Source organism: Rhinopithecus bieti, unplaced genomic scaffold (assembly GCF_001698545.2).
Source record: "Rhinopithecus bieti isolate Rb0 unplaced genomic scaffold, ASM169854v2 scaffold_27781, whole genome shotgun sequence".
In the NCBI taxonomy this organism is placed as follows: domain Eukaryota; kingdom Metazoa; phylum Chordata; class Mammalia; order Primates; family Cercopithecidae; genus Rhinopithecus; species Rhinopithecus bieti.
In genome coordinates this window covers 1,097,358-1,119,609 of record NW_016812388.1, presented here as the reverse complement: position 1 = coordinate 1,119,609, position 22,252 = coordinate 1,097,358, and the positions used below count along the sequence as shown (strand labels likewise).

General features: G+C 42.0%; 1 protein-coding gene across 2 annotated transcripts in view; it reads left to right on the top strand.

The window, feature by feature from the left end:
* Positions 1-22,252, top strand: part of CYP19A1 (cytochrome P450 family 19 subfamily A member 1) — a 46,414-nt gene that overhangs the window by 9,661 nt on the left and 14,501 nt on the right. For both annotated transcript variants that reach the window (XM_017896183.1, XM_017896182.1), the window contains 3 exons: positions 5,539-5,689; positions 14,979-15,133; positions 20,712-20,888. In XM_017896183.1, coding sequence (XP_017751672.1) covers positions 5,539-5,689; positions 14,979-15,133; positions 20,712-20,888 — 483 coding nt within the window. The remainder of the gene's footprint in view (positions 1-5,538; positions 5,690-14,978; positions 15,134-20,711; positions 20,889-22,252) is intronic.

Genomic DNA, 22,252 nt, shown 5'->3' with positions numbered 1-22,252 from the left:
TTAGATAAACCCTTCCAGTCTGCACTGTGCTTTCATAAAGTAGACTTGGCACAAGTACCTTTAAAACAAGCTCAAGATGGGGTAGAGTAAAGTAAAATTCCAGGGTTTTCTGGTTAACTTTTAAAAAAGAGATTGCAATTTTGCTCTGAAGGTGAAAATGTCTCTGGAACGCCTTCTTCACTGCTTTTCTTCTCCCTTTCATTTTGCTTCCTCCATGCCCCCTCGTTGTCTTATATTTATCCCTTCTCTTTATTCCACTCATCATTTTCTCTTATTCTTGGGAATGTGGTGATAGTGGTCCCCATTTTTCTCCCACTACCTGGCTCCCATAAGGGTCAAATGGGATCCAGGCAGTGGGATAAAAATGCGGACCACACCAACACTCTTGGAACATCACACCCCGAGAGAATCTTCAACAAGATCTGTGGGTCAATCAAAAGTGGAGAATAATATAATTATCCAGATAATCCCAATAGAAAACCCCACCCTTCCACCGTTAAAGCTACAGTGATCAGATATCAGATTAGTTCAGAATGACCTGAAATTTCAGACTGCTTCTTTAGTTTTCAGTGAAGATGCCTCATTGCAGACACATCTGTTCCCAATTCCATAAGATATCCAATGAGACTTTAAGAGCATAGTTACTACACACTGGTAAGTGTGGTGGGCCTCGTCTCAGTGGAATCAGAAGTGGGAGCATGGGGCTGGCACGAAATGCTCTGTGTCTGGATTCTTTTTAACATTCCAGATAATTGCCTGTCTCCCTGCCTGATTCAGCCTGATATTTTAGATTACTTTAATGCCCAGTTTAAAGGAACATTTAGTTAATTTTGTTCTCTGCTCCCTGACAGGGTCAGCTCTAGAGAAGGGAGGCTCAGAACTAAGGGATGACTGTTTCATTGTCTTTAACTTGAACTCTCTTCCCCAGTGTGGCCCTTCCTCACTGGATTTCTCCTCTCCCAAGAGAGCTTCATGGTCAGGGTCAGTGAATGGTCGGGGTGGGGTGAGTACGTAGAGGGGTGGAAAGCCTTCTTTTTCCTCTTCTTCCCTTCATAGGCCCAGGTGCTAAATTCTAATTTGTCTGTATTATCAGAGAATCAGGCGAGGAGAGTCCAGCACTGCCCACACAGCATTGCCTATCCAGTAAGCCACAGGTTCTCAAGCTTTTAAGTCTATGTAAGAACACCCAGCAGGTAGGAGCTTGTTAACATTTCTGTTCCTGGACCCTGCTCCTGACTTTTTGACTTAGTCTCTTCAGGTCTAGAAACATGCATTTTTAAAAAGTCCCCCCGGATGCTTATGCTAATCAGCACTGGTGGAATTTCCTTGGACCCTTGACCAAGGAGATCAGCCTGTTAGGACAAGCCTGAGAACCAGCAGCCCTGAAGCTCTGGATCAGTAGGAGAGTAGGCAGCATCTCACTCTGTCCACCATTTCTGGGCCAGGGCCATCATGCTGCATCCACTGACAGATCAAGTAGCACAGTGATTCTCAGCACTGTCTGAGGTAGGGGCTCAGCTAGTTTGGGGCTGCTATTTTTTAAAAAATCTCCCCTCCTGATTTTTTATCAGCGGCCAAGGTTGAGAGCCACAGACATGAGCCTAACTCCTTCATTTGACAGAAGGGGAAACTGAGACCCGGGGAGCTGATCTGCCTTGCCCAGGCAAAACGCTATGACAAGCATGAGAAGCCATGGAGTTCAAACTCTTCGTTTTACAAGTGGAGGGTTAAAGCCCAGAGAAGGGAAATGGCTTGTCAGCTCCCCAGCTGGACAGGAAGTGGGAATGTAGGGGGGCCACCAGGAAGTCCTAAAGCCCAGGTTGATGATCATTTTGCTAGACAGGTAGTTTCTAGTTTCACACTTTCCCTTTGAAAGCAGAAGGTCTAGTTAGAATCCACTAGTAGCACAGACTGTGAGATCCTATGGTTTCTGGTTGGGGGAGGGAAGATAAGAAAATTGGCTTTGTTTGAGGTGGTTTTTGCTGATCAATACTCCTGAGCTCCTGCCAGCTCACTTGAATCAGTGGCTCTCTAGGTTCTTGGTTTTAGAGGTTTGGGGGAAGCGCAGAGTCAGGAAAGCTCAGGACCAGTGAAAGCTGGAGGAACTTACAATGATTTAAAGTCCTTGAGTGAGTTATAATTTACAAAGCAGTTTCATGCCCATTTTCTATGGTGAGGTTGGTGTGTTTGTGTCTGTTTTGTAGGTGGCAAAACTGAGACTCAAAGAGTCACACAACTAGTAAGTGATGAAACTGGGGCTCATATCTAAGCTTCTTCTAGCTGTATTTACTAAGAGGCCCTGTTCTCCTGCTTAGGGGCAGGAGGATGTGTGAAAAGATTAAAGAGATGTGGTTTCTGCCCAAGGGAATTACATAAAAGTAGTAAAGACAGTCAGGGGCACACACATAGGTGGTTGACTTAGTGCCAGGTAGGGGCTATGAAAGTCCTGAGGAAAGGGTCATTCCTGCGGGGAAGGGGGAGTGGCCAGGGTGGGGGGCAGGGTTGGAAGCTTCAGTTCTGAAAAATTGCTCCCAGTCTACTGATCTGGGTCAGGACTCACAGTCACCTGGCACTGGCTGCTCTCCCTTCCCCAAGGACATATAGCCATCCCCAGCTCTGAACAAGAGTCCTCTGCCTCCATATGCCATGCTCTGCCCTGGGTACCACATCCCAGAGCAGAGAACTGGGGGGGGGAAAGCATGGCAACTGACATTCCACTTTTTCTTATTAAGATAATGTTTCACAGAAAAGTGCACAGCGTGGTGATAAATTTGCCATCACAATGCAGCCTGAGAAAGCGGATGTTACCCTTGTTCCAGAAGCTCCTCCTGTGCCTTTGCAATCACTCTCCCTCATTCCAGAGCAAAACACTGTCTTTGATTTTGTGACAGTCACTCCCTTGCTTTTTTTTTTTTTTCATCATTTTACCACATAATTTCATATCCCAGAGAATACAGGTTAATTTTGCCTTGTTTTAAACGTTTTAGCAGTCAATTCATACATTATGTCTTCTTGTATCTTGCTTCTTTTGCTCAATAGTGTGTTTCTAAGATCCATTCACATTGTGGCATGCAGGTGTAGTTCATTTTTATTGCCATAGGGTATTGAGTTATATAAATATCTCATGGTTTAATTGCCAGTTCCACTGTTGAGGGACACTTGAGGTGTCTTTAGTTTGGGGCTATTGTGAACAGGGCTGTTCTGAATGTATATGTGCACACAGATTTCTCTATGGTGTATATCTGTAAGGCGTGGAAAGCAACAGGTTGTTGATTAGGACAGCTGGGGAGAGGTCCCAGCTGTTGGCTCCAAGGAGGCTGTCTCTGTACAAAAATGCAGCAAAGTATTCACTACTCCTTTTAGGGTGTGAAAGAGGCTCCCACAATCACTGCATGCCTAAATAAGCATCCCTAAATCTGAGAAGCAAAGATCAGCTTAATGTGGATACAGTCAGACTATTTCCCTAATATTTTACCAAAGTTTCTACCTTCCTCCAGCATTCTTCTATCCAGCTGGAGGGTGGGTAGAAGCATAAGATATACACATAAATGAAAAGGTCACACTGTGCTAAGATTCTTTTATTTTGTAATTATTTTTCACATACTCTCCTGTCTTGCCCCTAGACTCTGATGGGGACCATTATACTTATAACATCTCCAGTCCCTAATTTGGAGCTAGTGTCTATACCAGTAGTATCTATACCAGTAATTGTTTGTTGGATGAATTAAGCTGATATAGAATTGATCGCTAAGGACTCAAAACTCTGGTTCTCTTCTGGTTAGAACACTCAGGTTCTTAATCTAAGCACAAGGTTCAATCTCCCTTTTTCAGTAGATACATCTCTCCTGCGTCATAGCTTACATTTGAATGGCAGGTCCCAAATATTAAGATTTTTACATGGCAGGCTGGGTGTGGTGGCACAAGCCTGTAATCCCAAATCCCAGCTACTCAGGAGGCTGAGGCAGAAGAATTGCTTGAACCTGGGAGGTGGAGGTTGCAGTGAGCCGAGATCATGCCACTGCACTCCAGCCTGAGCAACAGAGCGAGACTCTGTCTCGCAAAAAGGATGGCATTTAAAGCTTCATCCTTTATATTAGATACACATGCCTAATTAATTTTTAAAATTTATTCAGGAAATATTTGTTGAGCATCTACAAAGTGCCAAGCTGTAAATATCCAGTGAGGTAATATTATGCATATATTAATTGATTAAAGGTTAATATATCTAATGACAGTTTAAGGAAATACATATTCAATCAGATCTGCTGTGGAAATCTTTTAAAGCGCTTAATGAAATTATTTTAATACAAAGTCAGTCATCTACTGTATAATGTAGTGTTACTAAAGTACTCACAAGATTAATAACCTTAGACCATATTTTGGTTCTATAGGTATCAGCAAAGGTCTTCTATTTAAAGGGAAAAAAGAGCTGACAGTCTTGCTCATATTAACTCAGCTATTGCAAAGTAAAAGACTAAAAACTATTTGCTGTGTTTAGGACTAAACATCCATTTTGGTGATCAAGCAAAAGGTTACACTATGTATATCATTACACAACTCTTGCCCATAAGGTGAGAATGCTGTCTCACATAGTTAGGCATGTTTTGGCTTCAGAATGATTTAACTGACAGAATGGAATTAAAGGAGAAAGATTCAGAAAAACTACTACTTGACAATTTCTAAAAAAAAGTCTAAAACTTTTTAATCTAATTTTTTACCACCACCAGTAAAATCAAGGTACCAAGTTTGTTCTCTGATATAAGCAACATCAAATTCCCCAGTTGTTTCCCGGGTTCATGCTCTTTATAATTCTGCCATTCTCTGCATGAGCAAGGTTGTAAGCAGCCACTACTCTCAGCTAAAACCAGATTATGGAACTCAAACTCCAGTCTAGAGGCTCAAAGACCCATTGCCTGACTCCTCAACTCTTAGCTTTATTTTGCCTAATGAGATTTAGCTTAAGAGCCTTTTCTTAAAGTCTTTTTTGAGGGGAATAAAATAGATGTTCTTAGATTGGATATTGTCCTTGTAGATCTTGTTTCTTTCAGTTGAAAGATTTCCTACAAAACTACAGACCAGTTTTAACCCACCCATTCTGTCAAGTGGGGCACTCAAACCAAAAGTTTCCAGAAAAAACCTACACACCAAACAGTTCTGGCGGCTTGTCATTCGTCAGCGTTTCCATGTTTGCTACCAAACGCACGAATTGACTTGTATTCGAAACTCATTGATACCGGTTAACCTGGGAAGACATTAGCACACACACCCCAGTTCATTCGGACTGAAATGATTGAGACCAAATAAAACTAGTGTGGTGTGGATACTGAACTCCTTTTTACTCATGGAGGGGTGAAGAGCCTCATGTTAAGTGTGAGGCTTTTGTTTTGTTTTGTTTCAAATCACTTCATTCATGATTCACAGATATACATCAAATGTAAAGAACACTTAGCTATAAAACAACAAAAACAGGAGTAACACAAAGCAGTTGCAATTTTTGGTGTGGCTAAGATGTAGCTTATGCTCTGACACCTCTCCTAGGTCCTGGCTACTGCATGGGAATTGGACCCCTCATCTCCCATGGCAGATTCCTGTGGATGGGGATCGGCAGTGCCTGCAACTACTACAACCGGGTGTACGGAGAATTCATGCGAGTCTGGATCTCTGGAGAGGAAACACTCATTATCAGCAAGTGAGTCTGTTCATAATCGGAGACATACTTTTTTTTTTTTTTTTTTGAGACGGAGTCTTGTTCTGTCGCCCAAGCTGGAGTGCAGTGGCGCGATCTCGGCTCACTGCAAGCTCCGCCTCCCGGGTTCACGCCATTCTCCTGTCTCAGCCTCCCAAGTAGCTGGGACTACAGGCGCCCGCTGCCACGCCCGGCTAATTTTTTGCATTTTTAGTAGAGACGGACTTTCACCATGTTAGCCAGGATGGTCTCGATCTCCTGACCTCGTGATACACCCGCCTCGGCCTCCCAAAGTGCTGGGATTACAGGCGTGAGCCACCGCGCCCGGCGGCAGACATGCTTTTTAAATCGAGGCTGGAGTTTTTTCCACTTAAGACAGCTTTATTTTGATTCTTGATGTCTTTGTTTCTAACGCTATATTTTTACCACTGAAATGAAGGTGAGCAATCCCCAGAAATCTAACATTGAAACAGAATAATTGGGTTTTGCTTGAAATGAAGTCAGCGGTACATAAATAAATAACTCTGGAGAGCTGGGAAATTATTTACAGTCTCTGTGAGCGGGGAGTGTGGAAACTTGGAAGCCAGATAATTTGATTTCAACGAAACATATTTTAGGGAGAGGTGTTATCTTTTCTGCTTTCCCAAGTTTTTTGGTCCTAACCACAAATAAACATTAAAAAGAACCAAGCCAAACAAACAAAGAAAAAGCCCATACAAAACAAAATAAAACCCAAGACACCACTGCGCTATAGTCTGGGTGACAGAGCAAGACCCTGTCTTTTAAAAAATAAAATAAAACCTGAGGCAGAGGTATCTGATCAGCAATTTGCTAATTTATTCTCCTGCCAAGCAACAGAGCACCTCTAAAAGAGCAGATGGTAAGCCGACCTTGGCTGAATCTGATTAAAGTAAAGAAAAAAGAAAATAAAAGAAGAGACAGTAGAAAAAGAAGTCATTCACATGCTGCTCTTCCATTTATGACTTTATGCCAGTATCCCAGTGGAGGGATCTTACATAAATCAGGAACAATATTACCCATTTAAAAAAATAGTGTCCTCCCTCTCTGCATTATTATATTTTGTGGATAACTAGCAGATTGAATTAGTTCTATGGTTAACTAAATAGGAATTGACTATAAAGAACTAGTTTGGTGAAATACTTGTTTTCTTGTTTATTGATCTTAGAAAATGGAGAATTTCAAAGACAGCGTATTTCCCTAGACGTTCAGCCAGTTTTAGTAGACTTTTAGCAAAGCTATGTGCAAACACTGTCTCATTAACACGTTTTTGTATTTGTAATCCCTGACAGAGCTTTACCCACAAACCAAAGCTGACCAGGGTGTTTTACCAATTTGTTCGAATTATTCATTCAGATACAAAGACTATAGCTCAAAAAGCAAGTGAAGCTTTTCTAGAAACTACATACTTTTTTCAGGTCAAGATTACGTATACCATCTTATAAAATACCACGGTATCCTCAAAGCCCAAATATTTGAAGCAGATACTGAAAGAAGGGAGCAGGAGAAAAATAGGTGTTATTTTAATACTTCCAAATATTTCAAACTATCCAAAACAATTTTTTTTTGGCCTGGGATTTTTTTTGTTTGTTTCATTCAGTTTCATGTTGTAGCACTTCTAAGAGTAGCTGAGGCAGACCTCACACAACTAAACAGAAATGGCTTCAGGTGGAAACATCATTTCACTGGGTTCACTGTGACGTACTCTAATGCAGTAGTTTTCAAAGTGTGGTCCTCCAACAGGCAGCATCAACAAGCCTGGGAACTTGTTAGCAATGCACCTTCTTGGGCCCCACCCTGACCTACTAAATGAGACAGTCTGGGTCAGACCCACAATCTGTGTTTTAACAAAGTCTGCAGGTGATTCTGCTGCACACTTGAGTTTGAGAACCACTGCTCTAAGAACTAGACCATAATTACTTTTTTTATTTTAATTCTCCTGGTCTATTAGGCTTTAGTCAGCCAAATTTAAGTGACTATGATATGTTCTTGATATGTTCTCATTTTAAAAATCAGTACTTGAGTCACTTTTACAACTGGCTACAGTCTCACAAATATCCTGGAAGCGCTGGTGTTTGGGTTTGCGGGTAGGGACATTTGCTGCTGCTCTTACATTTCCCCACACAGCCACCTGCCTTCCAGCTCTCCCCAGCCCAGGGTCAGACTTCCCCATCACCTCTTTCCCTCAGCAGACAGGTGAAGTGACCCGCAGGATATTTATCTAGAAGGATATCTACCTGCTGCCCAGGATCTAGCACAGTGCCATGCTTCTCACCCTAGCTGTACCTTACAGTCACCCAGGGAGATTTTCAAAGCCCCACTGCCTAGGCCACACCCCCACTTTTAGATCAGAACCTCTGAGGGTAGGATCCAGGCATCAGTGGTGTTTAATACTCCCCAGGTGATCCCAGGGTATGACTGAGTTTGAGAACATTCCATCTAGAGAGGGGGTGGAGGAGGAAGCTCCTGGGGCAGGAGGGCCTCTCCCCAGGGTTAGGGGAAACAGCAATGCAGGTTTGGTTTTGTCTTATGCTGAGGTGGTGGCGGTATAAGACTAGAATTGGTGTAAAGAATGATGGAATTGAGAAAGGACCACAGTACTAGGATAGAAATCATTCTGACATACTAGATATTTCGATGCTAGATTCTTAAGTCTCCAGAAAAACTCCCTGAATTCCCAAAGACAATTCCTGAAGTGGTTGCTCCTTACAGTGGGGGTGGCATCTGACCACTCTGCTAGTCTTAATTAGGAAATCGACTCCAACAACCCCGACCAAGTCAGGCGCTCGTGCACGCAGAGACGCGGCCACAACCCACCCACCCTATCCCCAGCTCTCCCAGTTCTTTCCTTTTCCTGTCCTCTCAGGCTTTTCACTTGTTGGAGTCTTTGTGTTCTCCTTAATTGCCTCAGAGCAGTTCAATTTTGTTGTTAAAGGCTGAGCTCCCCGCGGGAATAGGACATGTTTGTCCCCATCTCCTTTCCTTGCCTGCTCTTCAAGTCCCTTCCAGAACTCCCCGTACCTCTTGAAAAGACCCCACTGGACCTCAGAAAGCTTTTTATTTTTGTTTGAATAGTTTGCCAGATTTTTTTTTTTCTTTTGAAAAGTTTGAGGTCTGTAGTCATTACAACTGTGTAGAAATTATGGTCCAACTTTTCCAACCAGCTTTGTCCCAAAGTAATGGGGGCTGCAGAACTTCAGGGGAAAAGTCAGGCATATGGGCTGCTGCGATGCCGCCTGCGCCACTGGGGGCATCGAGGCACCGTCCATCTGGTGAGATGTAGATGATGTGTGCACCGTTCTTCGCCCAGGCAGCTACCCAGGCAGCTGTGCTCTAAATTAATGAGGGTCTGTAGGTGATGCATGACACTATATGTCCATTATATGTCCCTAGATTAGTTTTTGTCATGAATAGAAAAAAATTTATGTAGCACTCATAAAGGGAAATTAGCAATTAGCATGCTAATTCAGGTTCTATTTGCATATCTGTTAGCAATTAACATACTAATTAGGGTTATATTTTTACATCTGTCTTAATGATGTGCAAATTTACACATCATTTACGGGGGTTTCCTTCATTTATTCTTTGAATATACATTTACTGTGAATTTATTATATACTAAGCACTGAATGATTCTAAGTTGTAATAGTCATTACTGGCTCTTCATCCATTAAATATTTATTGAAAACTTACTATGTATAGCAGCAGGTATTGTTCTAAGCTCTGGGAATACAGCAGTGAAAAAACCAGCCAAAATTCATTTACCTCATGGAGCAATATGTTGTCACTAGGTCATCAATAAACAAGTAAAATATATAGTGTATCAGCAGAGTGACCAATTGTTTCAGTTAACCTGGGACCAGGGCCTTTCTCAGGATGTGGGACTTTCAGTGCTGAAACTGGCATAATCCTGGGCAAACCAGGATAGCTGGTCACACTGTTATGAGGCAGATAGGTATTACATAGAAAAAGAATAGGGAAAGCGGATGGGGGAGGACGAGTTGTAGAGACACAGGTGTGATTGTCAATAGGTGGTACAGGCAGCCCTCACTGAGAAGACAGCATTTAAATAAAAACCTAAAGGAAATGAGCAAGTAGCCCATGCAGAGACCTGGTGGAAAAGCATTCTAGACAGAAGGAACAGCAAGTGCCAATGTCCTAAGGTGAGAGCCTGAGTGGAAGAACACAGGAGATGAGATGAGAGAGGCAATAGGGTACCAAATCACGTCAGGCCTTGCAGGCCATCGTAACAACTCGAGCTTTTACCCTCTGTGAGAAAGGAAGCTACTGAAAAATTTGAGCAGAGGAGTGACGCATGTGACTCATTTGTGTTTCACAGAATCATTCTGGCTGCTCTGTTGATAATAGGTGCAAGAAGACAAGGGATAGGACCAGAGAGACCAGTTAGGCAAGAGGTGATGGTGGCTGGTCCAGGTGGTAGCAGTAGAGGTGATAAGATATGAGGGAAAATTCCAGACATATTTTGAAGGCAAAGCCAACAGACTTGCTGACAGATTGGATGTAGGATGTGAGAGAAAAAAAAAAGAGTCAAAGTGCTGTCCAGTTTTGCATTGAATGGGGACATCGTGTCCTAAGATAGGTGGAGCAAGTTGGGAAGGGGAGAGATTAGGGTTCCATTCTAGACATGTTAGATTTGACATGCCCAGTTGACATCTGAGTGGGATGATTGAGTAGAGAGGACTGAACCTTGAGACCCTCTAGTGTAAATAGGACAGAAACTAGCAACAGAGACTGAGAAGGAGCAGCTGGACAGAGAAGAGAAAACCAGGAAAGTGTGGTGACTGAAAACCAGGTGAAGAATCCATATCAGGGCGTAGGAAATTGTGAACCATGTCAAATACCACTGATGGGGAAAGGGAATGCGTGGAGATTTCAGTACTGCATTTAGCAACAGGGAAGTCACAGGTGACCTTGACAACAGCAGTTTCAATGTACTAGTCAGGGCAAAAGTCTGACCAGAGAAGAGAATAGGGGGAGAAGAATCAGAGGCATCAAGTGTAGACAAGTCTTCCAAGGAGTTTGCCATAAAGAAGGCAGGAAATGGGACAGTAGCTGAACGAGATGTGCAGGCAAAGGAAATTTGATTTTTAAAATAGGAGAAATTGCAGCATGTGAGTTGTAGGGGGAATGGTCAGTTATGGAGGAAAATCAAATGATTGTTGATGGAAGAGAAAGAAAGGGTGTGCTAAGTGAGATGTGAAGAGGTCTCTGGGGACAAGTGGATGGGTTGGCCTTGAATGGGGACATAGAATTTCCATCGTAATAGGAGGGAAGGTGGAATATACAGGCACAGGTCTGGGTCGTTGGGGCTTGTGGAGATTCTCTTGTAGTTGTTTCCATTTTCTTGGGAAAATTGGAAATAAAGTCTTCAGCTGGGGCTGAGTGGGGAGAATATAATAGTCATGTAGAAGAGTGAGAGAGTGAACGGGCTGGGGACTTGCAGTAGCGTTGCCAGCGACACTAAGAGCTCACTTGAATTTAACCGAGACCTGACAGCAGGCACGTGTGTGCTCACGCACACACATGCACACACATGTGTGCACATACGTGGTTTTTTTTTCCCAGCCCACTTCAACTGCCAGGTGCAAGCACAGAATAAGCTCAGAGTTGGACTTAGCTGGAGTTGTGGTTTTACCAGGCAACCATGACAAAGTAAGAAGAGGGTCAAGGGAGTTGAGGATTCAGGGAAGGGTGTTTTAATTTTAGATTGACAATAATTCCTTCCCAACTTTCTATTAAGAAAACTATCAAATGAGTAGGAAAATTGAAAGAGCCGTCCCCCCGCCACACTTTTCCCCTATGACATTGACCTTTTGAAGAGACCAGGTCAGCTATAAGATATCCCACATTCTGAATTTTTCTCACTGTTTCATCAGGATGTCATTTACTATATTCATCTATTCCCTGTATTTCTTGTAAACTGAAAATTGGGTCTAAAGGCTCAATTAGATTAAGGTTGCACATTTTTGCAATAACACTTCAGTAGTACTAGGAACTTCATATCACATCACATCAGAAGAGTAACGGGTTGTCCCAGTAGCATTGATGTTAAATTTGATCACTTGGTTGGGTGGTTACAGTAAGATTCCTCTGTTATAAAGATTGCTTATCTCTTATAGTCACCTAGAATTTAAACTGGGTAAGTGAGGATATTAGAGACGTGAAGGACAGTGAAAAGGTGACAGGATTGATGGAACAGATCTACACGAGGCAACTGTTTTTAAATGTTTGTCACCAGCTGGGTGCAGTGGCTCACACCTGTAATGCCAGCACTTTGGGAGGTGAAGGTGGGCGTATTACTTGAGGTCAGGAGTTTGAGACCAGCCTGGCCAACATGGTGAAACCCTGTCTCTACTAAAAACACACACAAAAAATTAGCTGGGCGTGGTGGTGAGCGCCTGTAATCCCAACTACTCAGAAGGCTGGGGCACGAGAATTGTTTGAACCTGGGACGTGGAGTTTGCAGTTAGCTGAGATTGTGCCACTGTACTCCAGCCTGGACAATAGAGTGAGACTCTGTCTCAAAAAAAAAAAAAAAAAAAAAGTCACCAATTATTCCATTAATTGCCTCCTCATCACTGTTGAACCTGCCCACAAGTGTGTGAGTTGTTTAATCCCAGAACTCAGGTGGCTTCCTTCTCATCACCTAAGCGCTTACTCCCTGGCTACTTTTCATTTTGAACAGACAAGAGGTCTGCCATCTTTGGAGATGTCTTTTGTCTTCAGTCATGCTTAATGAGGGATAATAACCCTAGTGCCAGACACCCAACACTGTGCCCTGTCCCTGCTGAGGTTGGGGACTCAGTTGGACTCTCCTCAGTGCTAAGAAATCCTCATTCTCCCAACTAATGAGTATAACACTTGCCTATGGCAGTGTTGCAGGCTGGCCCACAAGCCAGAGCCAGGCCTGCCTTGACTGCCAGGAGGAGCTCTGGGCTGGGGTCCTTAGTTCGTCACTGACCTTCTGTTCTTCACTTCTCTGATTTACTCTGGCTAGATCAATCCAGCCTACTTTTAGTAAGTGACCGTGTTTTAAATTGCTCACCTGTGAGCAATTTAAATAAAGCAGTCACCCATCCCTTGCTTTATCACTTCTGCCTGATTAGCTTTGTCCCTGGAAGCCTGAGCTTTGGATTCAAAACAGCTGAGATGTTGGTGCCCCCTAAAGGACACATGAATTTTAAAGGTTGACTCTTCGTTACTAATAACTAGCAAATATTTAGTTGGGTTTGTTTTATGTTTGGAGTTTCTTACTCTCTTTTGAAAACTGGTTAGCAAGTTCTTAAATGAAATGGACAGGCCAATATGATTAATGCAGTATACAAAAACCCTAGGGTCAGAGCAGAAAAATAGTGTTTGTCCGTTAAGTGCTTAAAATTCTTAGACATGAGTTTGTGAACAAAGAATATATAAATTACTTAATTTCTGCTTTAATTATGGAATGATGGAGGGGAAGGTAAGTAAAGCTAGAGTTTTCAAATATTTTAATTAGTAAGAATTTCATGCCTTCCTATAGCCTAATTTTTCTATATATGACAAAATTTGAAGTGTCAGACAAATTAATTCCCTAGAATACAAATGGAAGCATCTGTATTTTATTTTTTATTTTTTTATTATTTTATTTATTTTTTTGCTAGGGAGAGGCAAACATGTCCAAAACTGAGGACTATTTGATGAATATTATCTGGAATCAGATCAAAAGAATATTTAATGGTGTTTTATTTGAAAATAGGGGATTTTCCTGAAATAAATATCAAGTAAATAAGTTATTTACAATAACTCTGCTTTTTTTTTTGAGATAGGATCTTGGTCTGTCACCCAGGTTAGAGTGCAATGGCATGATCATGGCTCACTGCAGCTTCAACCTCCAGGGCTCAAGCTATCCTACTGCCTCAGTCCCCCAAGTAGTTGGGACTACAGGCACACACTACCACGCCCAGCTAATTTTTGTATTTTATATAATAATAATCTTGTTCTAATTTCTTGATACTACCATTATTTCAGAGGCTTACTTTTAAAGCTTAAATAGGACTATGGAACACATCACAGACGTGAGAGCTGGATTAATACTTAGCCCACAACTTAATCCGTTGAACCAGAGCAGCGCTTTTTAGGCCTAGAGTCCTCTGGGAAGGTATTTCAGCAGGTAAACTGAACAACCTCACTAAGGCAAAGGTATCCTTTTAGGAGCCAAGTGTCAACTAGGAGATGGAGGAGCAAGAGTCTCTCCAACCTGTCTGAGAACCAGTTGCAGATATTATAGTAACCACTTCTAATCTTTGAGGGTTATGTGTTCTGAAAACCTCCATAGTAGGAGAACTTGCATTGTGAAACGAAATTTTGGGAGACCAGAGGGGAGGGAGGACCAAAGTTGAAATTAATACATGAAATTTTGTATAAATATTAAGTTCACCAAGAAAGTAACAACAACATCTGAAATCAAGATAATACCAGTGACATCTTACGCATCTTGAATTTGCATAATTGAGCATCATGCAAATTGTACTATCTCATGTCTCATCACATCCTATGTCATGGGAGAACTCTGTGACCCTGGAGACTTTGATGAGTCATGATGGAATGCAGAGCCCCAAAATAGCTTCCTTTACTACCGCAGTGAGCTTTGCATGCCAGCCCAGCCAGGCCCTGGCCAAGCTCAGGGCTAGAAGAAGTGCCCAAGGAGATGTTTTTCAAGCCCTGACTGATACTCCACTGGAGAGGGCAGGCCTGATCAGAGACTAGAGTTGGGTGGTACTAGGCAAAACTGCTGGTTCCAAAATAGGAAAACAAGACTTTGGTAATTCCACAGACTTCCGATTCTGTGACTCACTCTTGCAGTGGGTGGCACTTTGTGGAGTGAGGCTGGGTGAGACCTGGGAGGCTGGAGGTTCTTCTGGCTCTGGTGGTGTGGAGGGTTCAGCTTCTTAACAGCCTTGAAGCTCTGACTCCAGTAGTGGGTAGTATTTTGGGGAGGTTAGAGAAGAAAGAGAAATAAGGAATGGTGTGTGGGTATGTGTGTGTGTTTTCTATCTTTGGTGATGTTTAAACAGGGAGTCAGTAGGTAGAAATGATTCAAATGGAGAAGGATGTCCTCATGGTAACAGAAGTGCTTATTCAACCTGAATACTAGAAATCATGCACATTGCATTTGGAGCGACATGCATTTGCTAAGAGAGCTACCTCCTAGTCAAAATGTACCACCATGAGTTCTGCTGACCCTTAAAAATGACACCAAGGTTTCCTTTCTTTTCAGGTCCTCAAGTATGTTCCACATAATGAAGCACAATCATTACAGCTCTCGGTTCGGCAGCAAACTTGGGCTGCAGTGCATCGGTATGCATGAGAAAGGCATCATATTTAACAACAATCCAGATCTCTGGAAAACAACTCGACCCTTCTTTATGAAAGGTAAGCAGGTACTTAGCTACATTCTTCGTTTTTGTCTATGAATATGCCTTTTTTGAAATCATATTTGTTAAATATTTTATTTACTTATTTATTTGTTTATGGAGACAGAGTCTGACTCGATCACCCAGGCTGGAGTGAAGTGGCATGACCTTGGCTTACTGTAACCTCCACCTCCCGGGCTCAGGTGATCCTCCCACCTCAGCCTCACAAGTAGCTGGGACTACAGGTGTGCACCACTATGCCTGGCTAATTTTTGTATTTTTTTGTAGAAATAGGGTTTTGCCACATTTGAGACCAGGCTGGGCTCGAACTCACGGAGTCAAACGATTCACCCGCCTCGGCCTCCCAAAGTGCTGGGATTACAGGCATGAGCCATCATGCCCAGTCTGAAATCATATTTTGAATTATACTGCAATAAAGGAGGAAGAGCTAACATTTATTATACCTTTACTCTGTAGTAGCCATTGTTCTAAACACTTGAATGGCAGCCCCATGTGGTAAATGTTGTTATCACCTACAACTGACAGAAAATGAAGGCATAAAGAGGTTAAGTAACTTGCCCAAGGTCCAAACATTAGTAAATGATAGCCTGGAATATATCCCTGAAGCCTGTATTTCTTAATCACCACAAATTCTTTTCTTCTTATTGATATGCAAAGCAATTTTATAGGCATAAAGAAGAGATGAAGATATATATTTAGCGTCATTTCAGTTAAGAATTTAGCATGTCGGCCGGGCGCGGTGGCTCACGCCTGTAATCCCAGCACTTTGGGAGGCCGAGGCGGGCGGATCACAAGGTCAGGAGATCGAGACCACGGTGAAACCCTGTCTCTACTAAAAATACAAAAAAAAAAAAAGCCGGGCGCCGTGATGGGCGCCTGTAGTCCCAGCTACTCGGGAGGCTGAGGCAGGAGAATGGCGGGAACCCGGGAGGCGGAGCTTGCAGTGAGCCGAGATAGCACCACTGCACTCCAGCCTGGTGGACAGAGCAAGACTCCATCTCAAAAAAAAAAAAAAAAAAGAATTTAGCATGTCACCCATATGTTTGATTTAAACATGGCCAATGTGTTTGCTGAGTGCTTGACTGACAGCCCAGATGATTCAGCAGGAAGCAATTTGTGAATGAAATTAGAGAATTTTAGAACTGAGAGGGACCATATCTGTCACCTAACCTCTGATTTTCACAGTTGAGGAAATAAAGTCCCAATGAAGTTATGATTTTCACCCAGGCAAAACAGGGAGTAATGAATGAGCTGAGACTCAGTTGCAAGCCTCCTTATCCAGTGATTTTTCTCCCTTTACCTCATCATGCTGGAAATGAAACTATTGGGGAATACACATGACTAACCCTTGACATTACTATCAAGCATCAAGAAAGATAATCGTGCCCTAGAAACCTTGTCAGTGGTGGAATCTGGGGCTAGATGATTTTAGGTCCGGCCCTGTCTATTCACAGCCTTCCCTCCAGCAGCCCATGCTGTGAACCCAGGTAACCACCTTCCGTGTGCCTGCTAAGGTGGGGAGAGCTGTGCCAGTACCTTTGCCCACTGGGTGTTGAGCCCAGCCTTCAGAGCTGCCCCTCACCAGGACTCAGCACAACTCTTGCTGTAGACCCCAATGTATCACTTTCCTATTGCTGCTGTAACAAATTGCCACAAAATAAGTGGCTTAAAAGAACACATTTATCTCACAGTTCTGTAGGTCAGAAGTCTGACATGGATCTCAATGAGCTGAAAATCAAGGCATAGGCAAGGCTATGTGCCTTTCTGGGGGCTCTAGGAAAGACTCTTTGTCTTTTCCAGCTCTAGAAGCCAGCCACATTCCTTGGCTTGTGGCCCTTTCCTCCAGCTTCAAAGCCAGCAACAGTGGATTGAGTCCTTTGCACGTTACATCTCTGGCCCACCTTCTGTCATCCCATCTCTCTCTGGCTTTGACCTCGGCTTAGAAAGGTCCTTTGCCTTTTTTTTTTTTTCTTCTGAGACAGAGTCTTGCTCTGTCGCCCAGACCAGAGTGCAGTGGCGCCATCTCGGCTCACTGCAAGCTCCGCCTCCTGGGTTCACACCATTCTCCTGCCTCAGCCTCACAAGTAGCTAGGACTACAGGCGCCCGCCACCATGCCCGGCTAATTTTTTGTATTTTTAGTAGAGATGGGGTTTCACCATGTTAGCCAGGATGGTCTCGATCTCCTGACCTTGTGATCCACCCGCCTCGGCCTCCCGAAGTGTTGGGATTACAGGCATGAGCCACTGCGCCTGGCTAATTTTTTGTATTTTTAGTAGAGATGGGGTTTCTTCGTGTTAGCCAGGATGGTCTCCATCTCCTGACCTTGTAATCCGCCCGCCTCAGCCTCCCGAAGTGTTGGGATTACAGGCATGAGCCTGTAATCTTTGCTTTTAAGAACTCATGATGAGGTTTGTCCCACCCCATTTCAAAGTCCTTAACCTTAGTTATATCTGCTACTTTTCCTGTAAAGTAATGTATTAGTAGGTTCTGGGGATTATGACCCAGACAAATTTAGGGTGCTATTATTCTGCCTATCACTCATGTTGGGGGAGATAAATCTCCTTATACCTTATAAAACTATGGAATGAATTAATGGAAAAAGTATAGGACTTAGTATTACAGGTTGTGAGTTTGAGTCCCAGCACTGCCACTTGCTACCTATCTGACCTTAGGCAAGTCGCTTCGCCTTTCTGAGCTTCAGATTCCCTATTCACAAAAGGTGATAAATGTTATAAAACTTGCACTCTAGGGCTGTTGTGAAGAGCAAATGAAATAATGCTATAAGATCCCATAGAAATGTACGTTTGACTTTTTCATTTGGCTCAGGCATATTAGGAATATGTGAACTAGTATTTAGGAGTAGTAAACTTTCACATACCAATATTCTCTACCCTGACATGCAAGAGCTAATTAAAAGAATCTCTAAGTTCATCCATTTGTTTAACAAACCACCGTTGTCATCACTGAACTAGGTACCAAGATACAATGACAAACCAGATGTGGTTCCTGCCCTCGAGGAACTTATAATGGGTGAGGGGGGTTTGAATTAGGAAGGGGCAGCCCAGCACATCACCAAATACTACCCTAGGTGATAGTAATGCTGGCGGTTGCACGGAGTGATGCCACGTACAGATGAACAGGCCATCTAAAGCACACTGAGGGGCAGGGGAGACTTTTCAGAGGACTGGATGCTTATAATGCGTAAGGTAGAAGCTAATTAAGAAAACAAAAGACAAACATTCTAGGAGTAAAGAACAGGATAGCCAAAGGCACAGATGAGTAGTTAGACATGAGGCATCCAGGGCCCTGTCAGTAAGTCCTTGTGCCTGGTGAAGATACATTCAGGGACGTGGCCAAGGGGAGGGCAGGGCCATATCACCAAAAATCTCTCGGTTAAGGCAAGGAATTGAGCTTATCTCAAAAACTATGGAGAATCACTAGATTTTAAGCAGAATGACATGAACATATTTGTATTTTATAAAAATCCCTCTGGTAGCAGAGAGAATGACTAACTGGAAGGAAGCAGGACCATGAGCAGTGAGAACATTTAGGAGCTACTGCAGTGATGCAGGAAGGGTGGAGGGGAGGCTGTGGGTTCAAGATAGTCAAAAGGATAGACCCTACAGTAGTAGACCCTATAGTACTTGGAAATTAAGCAAAACATCTTTGTGACTTTTTTTAGATAGCCTTCTATAGGGAAGATCAGGGTTTCTACAAAAAAGTGCTACACAACTGGACCCAAATTCATAATCCCAAGAAATAGGAGGCTAATTGCTTACTGGAAAGTTCACTGTGGTGTCTGACATTTCTATAATCAATGAGAGTCCTAAGCATTTTTCAACGAATTTCCTTTTAGAGTTAGACTCCCTATTGGTTTTCCTGATATAGTAGAAAGTTTGGCACAAGTTTCAGTAACGTTAATGAAAGTATTGACTTACTGGGTGAGTCTGTAGAGAAATAGTTAAGTGCAACTTAGGCAATGGCCCATCTTGGGAGGTGGGGAAGGGTGGGAGCGATGGGTGAAGAAATAGCATATGTTTCCCAAAACTGCCGAGAAATGTGTCCATATTAATGGTATTTGCTGATTGCTTGCCCAATTTTCTTTTGACTGGATAGATTCAATACATTTTGGCACATTTTAAAAATTAAATCGTATCTACATCATACCACTACCTATAAACAATGTTATTACATTTTTGCCCATAAGTTTGGCATGTGGCTTCAAGCTCTTTAAACACAGAGGCAAATCATGCATCAGCCTGAGAGAAAACCACCAGTGACATTCTAAGCCAACCCTTCCACACAAAGGATTGAGTCATTTGTCCTGCTTGCTGAAGTGGCAGTCACCCAGAGAACAACATCCTGGTCTTTCACATCTGCCAAGTCCTTCCTATGGTCAGAAAGCCTGCTTCTACCTCAACCTTCCTTCCAAGATGTATGGAAATTTCAAAAGTCTAGGACCAGTGCTCAGACCTCCTTTCTTGTTTGCAAAGTATACCTTTAGGCATGGGGGTTCTGCAGCTTAACCCAGTGTGTGTGTGTGTGTGTGTGTGTGTTTAAGAGAGAGAGAGAGAGAGATAGTCTTCTTCTGGAGTTACATCTACAAAGTTTCCCAATATTTTTTGTCTCATTTCAAAGACTCTGACGTTAACAACAAACATGAATAGACTTAAAAGAAAGATTACTCCTAAAAGAAGCTTAAAGAAACTTAACACAGAGAGAGAAAGGGGCACTTTAAGGGTTAAACCCTCCTGTGTAGGCCACCCACCATCAGGACTGCTCAGATAGTCAGGAACAGGGCAAGAGTGAGATCAGAGCCAGTTTACTCTGTTTTCATTCATTCATTCTTTCCTCTATTGAAAAAATATGTATGAAGGCCCCATGGACCATCAGCTTGAAGTGTAATGCTAATGAGCAACTGTCACTGTCCTTAAAGAGCTCTCAGTTCAGTGAGGGAAGACTGGTTAGCAAGCAAGGAATTGCTTATCTGTCATGCCTTTGGTTGAGTAAAATAAACCTGGAAGTAGTTTGAAGAGAAATCAAAATTAAGAGAAGGGCACTTTGGGGATTTTACAACTAACCTTTTTTTTACACTTTAACAGGAAGCACCTTAGATCAAATAGGATCCAATTTGACCAATTTTCCAGTAATATCCTGCCACCTGTTGAAACACAAAATAAATATGATCCTAGGCAAATCCAAATCAGCTTTGGAGGGAAATGTATACAATAAATATGAAAAAATCACTGATTTGTGAGTTATGACCACGAGTACTAAATGTTTCCTTTGCAATCTCATAAATGGCTGGCTAGAGCATAAAAAAAGTTTAATTTTAACAGTTTGTTTAAAATAATATTTGTCCCTATCTTCCTTCCATTCATTCGTTCTTAACTATAGGATAGTACATGCTTATGGAAAATCACAGAAAAGCATAAGAAAAGATGATGAAAACTTCCACCCAATTATTAAATAAAAAATTGTGAACAATTAAGCTCCAACATAAAAGCCAGAATGGCCTGATTTTGTGTGTGCCCTGGAGTTCATGACGACTGATTCTCTGACGTGTACCCTGCAGCTCTGTCGGGCCCCGGCCTTGTTCGCATGGTCACAGTCTGTGCTGAATCCCTCAAAACGCATCTGGACAGGTTGGAGGAAGTGACCAATGAATCAGGCTACGTGGACGTGTTGACCCTCCTGCGGCGTGTCATGCTGGACACCTCTAACATGCTCTTCTTGAGGATCCCTTTGGACGGTACTGACATTTTCACTCTCGCATCTTGACCATCTGTCCTTTATTGAACAAGGAGCTAGGAGGGATAGCAGACCAAAGGAATCACATGCCATTTTCTGCGTTGCTTTTGTTCAAACATTTCTAAGTAATCCTCGTTTTTTTCCCTAGTGTTTCTGCTTTGTTCACTTATAAAATATAAATTTCCATAAAGTAGGGGCCAGCATCTATTTCTTTTGTATCTTTCCTCATTACTCTAGGAAATAGAATTCTACCCACAGTTGAAACTTAACAAATGTGATTATTTCATTTGGTTGTTAACATATCCTACCACCAATCAACTTTATATATTTAATCATTTCCAGTTGTTCTTTTGGGCATGATATATACATACATATATACACACATGTATATACACACACTCCTCCCTCAAAGCTACTAAACACGAAAATATCGTGCCTATATGATAAAATGTCAATATTGCTGGTGATGCTGATGGAAATGACGATATTAGCTGCCATTAATGTAGTATCTAATGTGTGCCAAACAGTATTAAAATTGCTATATATACATGTTTGCCATTTATTATTTATAGTCTTAACAAGATGTCTCACTCAAAAGGCTAGTTTCCTCACTATGATACAGAAATGAATATTAAAACATGTGCATGCTCACATCAAACTCATAGAACTTGGTTTTATTTTGGCAGGATTAAACCAATTTGCAACTTGAGTACAACTGCCAATATTTTGGCTAGTTCTTGAAAAGTTGTGCCATTGTGCAAAAGTCCTTGAATTTTTGATAACTTTTTAACCTAATGATCAAACACCTGACAGGAATGGAATTCACTGGACTTGTACCTAATTGTTTTACACTTTTTTCTATGGGTTACATTTTTTATTGCCATTGCGACCTTTATCCACACACCAACCTGGAAAGTATAGGAATTAAAAAATTGGCATTCTTTCTGATATACTTTTTTCATTTTCTTCTTAAAGTCATTTAAATTATATATTACTCTTAAAGAATGTTTTAGTCTCCATTTTAGTAGTCTGTGCATAAGGTACTAATACATGTACACAAAGAAAAATTCACAAGCCCATTCAGATGTCTTTTAGAACATTACTTGCCACTAAATATTTATACAGTTGACATAATGCTTATTATGCCCTTGAATAATAGAATTTGTTTTTTTATTACTTCTTATCCATAAGCATTGGCCTTATATTATCTCAAGAGGAACAGAATTTATTATTAAACAACATTCTTAAATCCATTATTCATATCGTGACTTCATACATTTTGTAACCCTAGTAGTGAATATACCCTAAAAACCTATAGATCTCCCAAATCACTCTACTGATTAAAAAAAAAAAAAAAAAAAAAAA